This window comes from Rhagoletis zephyria, unplaced genomic scaffold (genome assembly GCF_001687245.7).
Source record: "Rhagoletis zephyria isolate East Lansing unplaced genomic scaffold, Rhagoletis_zephyria_1.1 Rzeph_scaffold_03910, whole genome shotgun sequence".
In the NCBI taxonomy this organism is placed as follows: domain Eukaryota; kingdom Metazoa; phylum Arthropoda; class Insecta; order Diptera; family Tephritidae; genus Rhagoletis; species Rhagoletis zephyria.
In genome coordinates this window covers 46,228-56,705 of record NW_016160993.1, presented here as the reverse complement: position 1 = coordinate 56,705, position 10,478 = coordinate 46,228, and the positions used below count along the sequence as shown (strand labels likewise).

At 39.2% G+C, this 10,478-nt stretch overlaps 1 protein-coding gene across 1 annotated transcript; it reads right to left on the bottom strand.

The window, feature by feature from the left end:
- Positions 1-5,236: 5,236 nt before the first annotated feature.
- On the bottom strand, positions 5,237-7,492 carry LOC108369917 (protein toll-like). The gene has a single exon (XM_017625127.1). It carries the CDS (start codon positions 7,490-7,492, stop codon positions 5,237-5,239), a length of 2,256 nt encoding a protein of 751 aa, XP_017480616.1.
- Positions 7,493-10,478: the final 2,986 nt, after the last annotated feature.

The window sequence follows — 10,478 nt, the reverse complement described above, 5'->3', positions numbered from 1 at the left end:
ACAAACACAAATGTGTAAATTTGCATTAGAGCAGCTATGTAAGTATATTGTATAAAGCTTAGCTAAATACATATGTGTGCATTCGAGCATTTACTTTTATATTTGTAGCTGTGTAAGTATATACCAAGTATATGCACTTATCTTTGCAGCTGCCTTACCATCGACACCTACACACATATGTATGTATGTACATCCATCAACTGATTGCGAAATTTGATACTCCCAGCGGCGCTGAGCTTAATTTCATCTGTTGTCTACCGTTGGGTGAAGGTGAAATGTAGTAGATACCTGAGAATATGCTAAAATCTAGATATACATATGTAAATGCATATCTATGAGTATGTATGTATGTGCATACATATATGTATAAAAACATACAAAGGTAGATGATACAAAAAAATTTTATATTAGAAATAAACCCTGTAACCAAAGTGCTTGTCCCGAAAACAAAAAAAAACTTAAGATTTTCTCTGCATTTCAAATACAATGAAGTTTTTCACATCTGGCTGGTAATTGGTTTATCTGGTTATTTGATTTATATCTTATTCATTTTAAAACACTAAAATAAGTTCTTGGAAGAACAATCCATAAGCCATATAAAAATGAAATATCTTTTGTATGACGGAGAAGCGGAGAAAGGGTTGTGAGAAATTCTCAAAATGTGAATAGATCGTTGAGAGGGATTAACATATACTCTGGCATCTAAGCGAAAATAAGAAAACGATCATAACTGATCAGTGAAACACTGATCTCTGTCTCTCTCTCTCTCTCTCTCTCTCTCTCTCTCTCTCTCGATTGTCTCGCACTACTTTCAAGCTGATTTTAGCCTTAAGGCATAGTAAGTTGCAGGAAACTTCATGGCAGAAGAACTGGTTTGGCAGGGTACACTTGAGGTCTAGTTACAGAGAAAGTTTTGAGTTTTTGGGGCAACCTGTGAACTGTTTCTTTTATGATATGCTTTTAGTCAGCTAAGATAATAAACAGCATGCAAATTTTCAAAGTCCTTCTCAACGGTAGTAGACTGCGGGCGGTCAAAGGAGCTCCTCAAGCTGGCGAAGCGTCAAATATCGGCGCTACTGCGCTGCTTTTGAAAGGCAAAGGCTCAAACATGTCGGCGCGTATTTTATCATCAATAATACCTAGAAAATTTCTTTTCCCCAAAACATACATACATATATACTTGCAAATACCTAAGGTAGAGAAAAAGTCAATTGAGTACTAATTAGAGCTGGGACTCTCCGTGTATGCGCATGTTCGTTCGGATATTCGTGTATGCGAATAAGAGCCAGATTTACCGCCGTTTACATCCGTTATATTTTTTTATCCGGTTAATATCCGGATATTCGGTTAATATCCGTTGATTTTTCTATCCAGATATCCGGTTAATATTCGTTCGTTTTGTTAACCAGATATCCGATTAATGTCCGAATAGTCGGATTTTTTAAATGAGATATTCGAAAATCCGGATATTCAAAAAATTCAGATACAGAGAACTCCCAGCCCTAGCGCTAACACAATGGGTGACATCAGAAATGTCTGAGTACTCGCGGGCTGGTTGTTTCTAAAAATAGGCTAAATAACTATCACTATTCGAATAATTTCGGTTGCTCGATTTTCAGACTGCTCGATAGTGAGCTAATTGCTATTTGACTATCAAACGACAAAAAGTTGCTAATCGACTAGTCAACTAAGAGCTTTACATGCCTAATGACTAGAACTTTTAACTTTCTGCTTACAAGAAATCATCAAAAAAGAAAAAAGCCAAATTACTTGATCCTAGTGCGTTTTGCAGGACAAATGTGTTGTTTACATCAAACGAAACGAATGTTAGCCTCGTTTGCATTTTTCTTCCTTCGGATTGTATAAATTCCATCCAGGTTCTGCGTTTTTCACTTAATTTTTCTTGGGTCGGAAACCGATTTCGAGATCCACTTAGTATCAGCCACACTGGCTATGCACAGCTAAAAAGCTAAAATTTTTTAAATTTCGTTTTGGGAAATGGGCTCCTCCTCGATCACCTGATCTAATTTTCTTTTCACGCTTCATTAAATGTATCTCTTTGTACGTTCTACTAATCACTTTCAAAGTTTTTGGGTTTGCTCTTCTTATTTCCTTTAAACACTTGACTCAAAAAAATTGGCCATTAACATTTATGTGATTATCGCGTTACAACCCACTTCACGCCCTCGACGCGTAAACGAGTAAACAAAGCGCATCAGAAATATCTTAAAACAGATAAAAGCGACAAGCCGTAATGCACAAGAACAAAAGCAAATTTTAAGAGGATTCTTTTTGTGTCGTCAAAATGCTTAGATGAGAAAAGCAGCATAAAAACAAACTGCGGGAAAACCATGAAACTATGCCAAGTCCAAAGACCGGCCACAGACAACGAGGCGTATGAGTAACTATGAAGCCTGAACAAAGGCTAGCTGCCAGGATAATGGAATGCATGTAGAATATGAACGGAATGCAGAGAAGCGTTAGCAGAAAGGAGGTAACACGTCGAAAGAATGTGTGAATGAGTATGTACTTTGCTCATGAATGAGTGTAAATTGAGAGGAAACATAAGCAGTACCCTTTCAGGCGTTGAGAAGGGAAAAGTGAATTGGGAGGGAAATAGCAAAGTAAAGCTTAACATAAAGCGTAAAGACAAATCCTCGTTGTGAATAGAAATCACTCGCTACAACAACAAAGACGCTGCGGAAAGAAGTACTTAAGCGCAGATGCGTGCAATATTATGGGGAAAAAAAGCAACAATTGTACAAAATCAAAGGAAAAAAAGTCACGCAAAAAACAGCAGACACTACATAAAACAATAGAACACACATAGACACATGCACGCATTTTTTTTGTGTGTAGCTAAGAACGTGCAAGGAATTCAATGAGTAGAGTGCGCAAGGAATAGTGGTGGTCATAAACCCATAGTCTCATCTACAGCTCAGTAGAGATAATTTACAAATGGTTTAGAAAGAAGGGGGAAAACGTTACACAGAAAATGCTTGCTGTGAATTGGCATCCGGTGAAATTGTCGGCAGCTGTTAACAGTTGTAATTTAAGTATGCACTATTTTGGTGCCAAAGCAGTAGTTTGGTTAAAAAGCTGATAGCTGGTGGCAGTGAGTTGCAGAGGCTTATAACGGCACAGAAAGGAATTTCTTCCATGTCAATCAATTAGCGATTGGGCAGAAAAAGGAAAAAGTATGCTTTTCAAATGGTCCAGCTCTAATAAGGAGCAGAAATCCCATGCTGGGAGCATATGACTGCCATTATTACGAGGGCTATCTGATATATTTGTATAAGTCTCCACAATGTACTCACCATTATCAACCACACCAGTTGGTTCCAACATATTCATTCGAGGTATATGGTAATAGTTTTTCGGCCACCATTCTAACCTAACCTAGGGTTCAAGTAAAGATCTGAAAGTACTTGTAAACTAACCACATGAGAATCATTAGGCGTATGAAAGATATGGCCAATGTTATGCCTCTTGCTGTAGATATGACAAATAGTTGTAGCGTGGGAAGGTGTGACCACTTCATTCTTTATTTCTGTATTACATTAAACACTTTTGAGGAAGCCATGTTTCAGATTCTGGACAGCTTATAGCACTGTGCAACAAAACCAAAAATTTTAAAACACCCGAAACTAGGGGCCTATAATATGTAGTAATACTGCTTTTTTTTTGGTTTCAAAAAATTAAAACACACTGCAGTATATAAGATAATTTTGCCGCTGCCACCGGTCACCAAATCAGCAGTCAGTGAAAAGGCAGCTTTGTTTCTTCACTTTACTAGCAGATTATTAGCGGGGAGAAGCACAATGGGGAAATTTGGGGGCTCATCTTTTCACTTTTGTAATTTTATATTTTTAATTTTTATGCAGCTGATGTGAATTCCGTTTCGGTTATGTTTTATTGGATGAATCGTTGCGGTAAGTATCAACCGAGCGGAGCCGCAGGGCGCACAATTAGGACTCCCTGTGCGGTACGCTGATGCTCGTAGGGAGGCATCAAAAAGAGTACCAAAGGAGAATATCCGCCGAAGAAAAGTGCTTTCTCAATACAAGTTTATGAAATACGTGTCCCTTTAGGACTCCTTAAATGTGTAATTTCGGCATCGCAAAATGCTCCCTCAGATAATCCACAAAGACTCCGTGCGGACTCCCGTATTTGCCTATGATTTTGTGGAAAGGACTCCTTAAATCATCCGAAGATAACCTAGACGGAGTGTTTTGGGAGTGCTCCGATAACAGATTGATTGAATTGCCATCTTAGAGACTAGATCCAGAGAAAAGAAAAACAAGATAACAAAAAAAAAAAAACACTTGACTCCATTCTTATTCAGAGCATTCCGAAAACGCTCCTTCCAAGTGTCGTTGTGGGAGTCCTTTCTCTCTCCATATTTTGAGCGCTCCGCATTTGGCTAGCTGGGATACGATATACATATGTATATACGTATGTAGTTACAGAATAAATTTGTCGCAAACGCAGGCGATGATTTATAATAATTTATGACATTATGATATCGATCGTCGGATATTAAAAAAGTTACCGAATAGCACTACCGGTGTTTTGTGATATTTTATTTAAGTTTCGTTATTTATGAAGAATATTTAACATGATTTAAAAATGCATTAGTTAATAAAAACTCAATACTTTTCTCGTTTATTTACAGGTATGTGTGCATTCTCTGCTAAGCTTTTGCTATTGGATTTATATACATACATATGTATGTACGTGGGTATGTATATAACCTTTAATGATATTATCCCAGTGGAAAAACTAGTAATGCATTACATGCGTGATTAATAATGTAATGTATTTCTTATGAGTTCTAGATTATATTAATATTTAATATGTAATCAGCATTCCAATGTATCCATAAAGTCGCAAACAAATTTTTTTTTAGTTTCACTTTTATTTTAAAATATTTTGATTTAAAGAAACCAGGGGGGTCAGACGATAGACGTTTTTCCAAGGCAGCGGAAGTCAACTAACAGAAAAATATTGTAGCAGACGTCTCTAGCTCATGGGGAAAGTGGTAAAAAATTGATTGCAAGATTTGATTAAACACAGATGAAACTTAATAAAAGCTTGTAAAAATAGTGTCTGTTTAAAATTTGTGTAAACTATTTTCCACATTCTTTTGAAGTTTCGCAAAAAAATTATGCTTTCAGTTAAATAAAATATACTTCATAGCTCATTGGTGACAACATATATAATGGATTTAAAGAAATCATGCGCTCTCCATAAACTCCAATGGACCTTCATTGTTTTCCACTTCGCTGGCATCTCCTTTAAGTTTCCATCTGCCGCTTCGCGCATGTGGCATTGCGTAGCGCAGTTTCCTCCAAAACCATGGATCACCCCACTTCAGGTAGGTGTTCATCTTCAAATAGGCTCTCAGCTCTTGATCCAGCAGCTCTGTATCTTTAATTTCACCATACACCACAAGAATGATACGCGAACGTCCCTCATTCACGGCGCACTGATGAGCTGTGCGAAATTCCATCTGCGCCCAGTCTGACTCAATAAAATGCTGTGATAGCACAATGATCGTACGACGCGATTGCTCTACAGAGTCAATGATCTGCTCGGGTATGTAAGCGCCGGCAAGCCAATCGCGCACGTGTATGCAAATCTTGAAAGTTGGCGGACCCTGCTCCAAGCCCGGCACCAGCTCCTTCTCCACGAATTGCTCATCGTGATGTGAATACGAAATGAAAGCGTCCCATTTACGATTACGATCGACATCTTTTTCGCTCACACAGCAAAGGCATAGACGATGCGCATATAGCCAAATTTTCAATTCCATATGATATTTGTAATAACAGAGCGCAGTTGTGGTGAGCACTAGTCCCAATGCGGTCATGCATACAATTATGACAACCAACACTGTACGCACGCCGATCTCTGGCAGACAAAAGTCACGAAAGGATAATTCAATTAAGCGTGCCAGCTGCGAATTCTCGCAACGCATCACGCGCGCATCGCTCAAACGTTTGCGATTATTCTTGACGAAGTTGAGCAGTGGTTGGGCGCTGCAGTTGCAAGCCCATGGGTTCTCCGAAAGATAAGCGGTCGTTATCGTTGCACTTGTATTTAGTGTACTTATCAGCTGTGGGCTGATCAGCTTTAGTTTATTTTGACGCACGTCGAGCACCGATAGCGCGCTGGTTGAATGATTGCTGGAGCCCAGCTGATCGCACAGGTAACGCAGTGAATTGTTGCTCAGCAGCAGGCGTTCCAAGCGATGCAACCCATCAAAAATGGCGCAGTCCTCACCAGCCATCCAGTCGAGTTGGTTATTTCGCAAGTCGAGCCCTTGCAAGCGATTCGGTTGCGCAAAAGTGCCCGCCTCGATTGTGCGCAGCTGATTGTTGTCTACCGACAGGTCGATGATTGCGGTCAGAGGTGGCAGTATTTTGGCGTCCAAGTGCTGCAACCGATTGCGACTCAAAATCAGCTTAAAAAGTTTGGTAGTCGCTGCAAAAAGGCCCAACGGCAATGCTTCCAACAGATTTCCGCTCAAATTTAACACTTGCAAGCGCTGTTGCTGCGCCAATAGTGTGGCCGGCAGTTCGTACAGCTGGTTGTTCATCAAATTGAGCCGCTGTAAGAGCTTCAAATGTGTAAAGATACGCGCCGGCAACTCCTGAATGCTGCAATTAGTCAAATAAAGTCCTCGAACTGTTGTCAAACCGTTAAAGTCATCCTCGCGTAGACGATTGCGCAGTCGGTGTTGGCGCATAGAGAGTTCACGTAAGCGCCGCAGAGGCCCAAATGTTGCACGCGGAAATTCCTCCAATCGACCCTGCAGTGTGATATCGTTTATGTACGGCACTGGCTTGAGTAGATCAGCTGGCAAACGCGTAAAGTTCAAGTCCATAAAAAGGCGAAACAGTGCCGGCATTGGACTTAGTATATCCGAAGAAAGCTCTTGGGCTACGTGTGGCATATCGCGTCGTGCTGATCGCTGGGAGTCTGCGCGCAATTCCAGCATTGTAATCTTCCGCAAACATTGATTGGCGCGGCCAAAGGTATCGAGAGTTATCTGCGCTCTCCCCGCTAGACCATTTACTTGCAATGTTTGCCTGGACATGAGTGCCAACTGGTCCAACAAATCGGCGAAAGGCAAACAGTTGTATACGGCGATGTACTTGGTTTCACGTAGTGGATCCAGTCGCGGTAAGCTGCTTAGCAACTCCGGTTTCAGTTCACCTGCGCAAGTCAGCTCTACGACGTTCTCAGCGCTTATGGAAATGTGTACTTGTGCCGTCGCACAATCGATAATGGTCGAGTTGTGCTTATCACGATAGCAGTTGCAAGTGCCATTGGCTGTGATTTGCGCGCAATCTTCGTTGGTAAAGAGTTCAACGTTGGCTAGATCCGCTTCGTTGGCGATAATGCGCAGAAATTGGTAAGATATAGTCAACACAGTAAAAATATAGTTCACCAATTGTCGTTCGATATTGAACATTGGTCGTACCATTTTCCGCGGCAGCAAATATGTTTTGTAGTCGCGCCTATGCAGTGGTAGACTAAATTTTGTTATAGCTTACCAAAAATCAATTCCACATAATTTCTATGCAATATTAAGGGCATCGTCTGTTTCTATGTTTAGTACAATGTCGCTGCTTTGATGCTCTAAGTGTGAATGTGATGAGTGTGCCTGCGCTAAAAGGGGATCATTCATCGGAAATCCATTTAAAATTTGTTTTAGAATTGTTTCTTGTAAGTTAAATAGTAGCAATAATTTAATATAAAACATGCGCATTTATGTACATACATATGTACATAAGAGTATATGTATGTGTAAGAGTTAAGTACAAACATTTTCTTATAGATTTTATGTTAAATTGAATTCCAAGTGTGAAAGCGCGTCTAACTGGCAGCTATGTGATGAAGCAAGAAACGTATTCATTGTGTGATTGTGATATGTTTGACGGCTGCTATTTATGTACTGTGTATGTGTATTCAAATTTTCTCAAAATTATATATACAGTTAGTGGCAGTCAAAATCCTACAGTAAATTTTTTCATATTTTTTGATTTTATTTGCATATTATTGTTTTTTGATAAAGCTTTAGTTAATACTACAACAAAATTCATAAAACTCAAATTTCTAACTATCTGATAATTAAAAAAAAAAAATTAGTTTTAAAAAATTTTTAAATTTCACACTTTTTATTCAGAATTTTCCGAGTACGCAGTGTCATAGCCCATTAAATTTTAGAATAATAAATTGCAAGCTTGACGACGCTTCAAGCTACTGTTGATTTTTGGCAATTTTCGTTGTTGACGGTGTTGAGCATTTTCTTCCATATAACTACGGAGACCAGTATCTGTTGACAACAATCGGGACATTTCTGAAGGATCGAATCCGAACATATAATTTTATTTCTAGAATAAAAGGACATAACATCTTTTCATACAGTTTATTTATATTGTATGTTCTTTGTGATAAAGAAAGTGCTACCACGTTGCAGAACAACTTGCAATACTTATGTTACACAAGTAATCACGTTAAGGTACTGAAAACTAATTGGTTCTATAATTTTGGTAAGAGGTTCAGTTTTTTACCTTCACAACATTCTAAAGTATCAACTTAAACAAACCTTAAAAACAAATAATCCAAACAACAAGATTTATAAATCAAAATGTTAATGTTTCCTATGAGCAGCATCGGTCCTGAAAGGGTTAATATAAAATAAAACACTGAAAATCTGATTTTAATCGGCACAAATATGAAAAATTGGGACACATATACGCCCCGAATTTTAAAAAATATTCTGCGCGACAATATTCTCGAAATCGGTACTGTCCCGCCAAAATCGGTACGACTGGTCACCGTACATATAACCCATGAACCAAATCTATTTTTTATATCAAGCTTGCACTTTATCATGTCAAAACTGAATGGGCTATAACTTTGCGTACCCAGAAAAATTTGAAGAAAAAGTGTGAAATTTGGAAGAAAATTGCCGATTCTTTTATTACAAAGTTAGAATCTTTAAGTTTTATGGATTTTGTTTTAGTATGAACTATATTTCTATTACAAGTTAATAAAATTTAAATAAAACGAAATATTTTCAAAATATGGAAAAAAAGGTCTGTACGATTTGGACTGACATTCACTGTAAATAAATAAATATTTGGTGCTTGGTTGGTTGGTTGTAGTGTTTCATAGAAACTTACTAAGATAAAATATGCGCATTTTGCGCCATTTTGGTGCATTTTCCTGGGAATGCTAAATACCGGCGAAACCATCTTGATTCCCTAATTAATTTGCCGATATCACCAACTGTGTATCCTGATATATCTGCTATTTTTGTTAGTATGTAAATGCAGGCTAGTTAGTAAGTCTTTAAGTCCAAGAAAAGACCAAACCAATTTATTTTCGAACAACTCCGAGGGTTCACCCAAGTGTAACAGCCTCGGATTCCTCTGAGTAGGCTCCTGCCTTCGACAATTCATCGACATTTTCATTGGCTCCAATGCTCCTATGACCGCGAAGCAACACTTTCGATACGCTTATTGACGCAGACACTGAACATAATACCGTTTTACATTCCCGGACTAACTGGATTTTGGTGATCGGTGATGGTAGTGCTAACAGAGTCGATTGGCTGTCAAAGTATATTGCTGTTTTCTTAATTCTACCGATGCCTTTTCCTAGAACCTTACAAGCTTCAAGAATGCCTAACACTTCTAGACAAAGAGACGCCGACTTTATCGGAGTACACACCTGCCCCCACACCACAGTCCATATTTGAGCCGTCGGTGTAGATAGAAATTGGCTCTTTGTCGGCCACTCTGCCCCTACACCACTCTCTTCTGGATGGCCGTCTCACTTGTATGTTTGTGAAACTAAGGTTAGATGCAAAATAGTCGGTCTTTTGTCGTGATTTTCCCGTACCTGAATTGGTGAGCTCTCCATAGTCCTACCTCTCGGGGTATGGCACGGTTTTAGTACCCAATTTCTGCTGAAGATTCCCTTGCAGGTATACATAGTATAGTATGTAGGCCTTATTTTTTCGGTATAATAATTACGTACCTCATTGACTCTGACTTGAATGAAAGTAAGCTCGTTAGAAAATTAGCCACAGCGCGACCTTTGTCAAAGAGCGATCTTTGGCCGGGCCGCTCTGGCTCATTCCGTTTGAACTACCTTTACATCTAGAAATCAGTTATACACTGGGCTTCGGAACCCGCCATGTACAAAACAGTATGCAATGAAAACACTAAGATTTACAGATATTCACCTGGGCTGCCCGGAGCCTCTACGGAAAAGGTAGCTCTATCCAACTGTTGGATGTCGTAAATAGACATAATCAGGAAATCTGCAGCAGAGAGGCTGATCGACTTTGCGACTTGCGGCACGGAACGTGGTAGTTAGTATTTAGTACTAGACACCAGCATCGCAGTATCCACAAAGCCACTTGGGTGTTTACTAATCTAAAAACGAAGGACCCAATG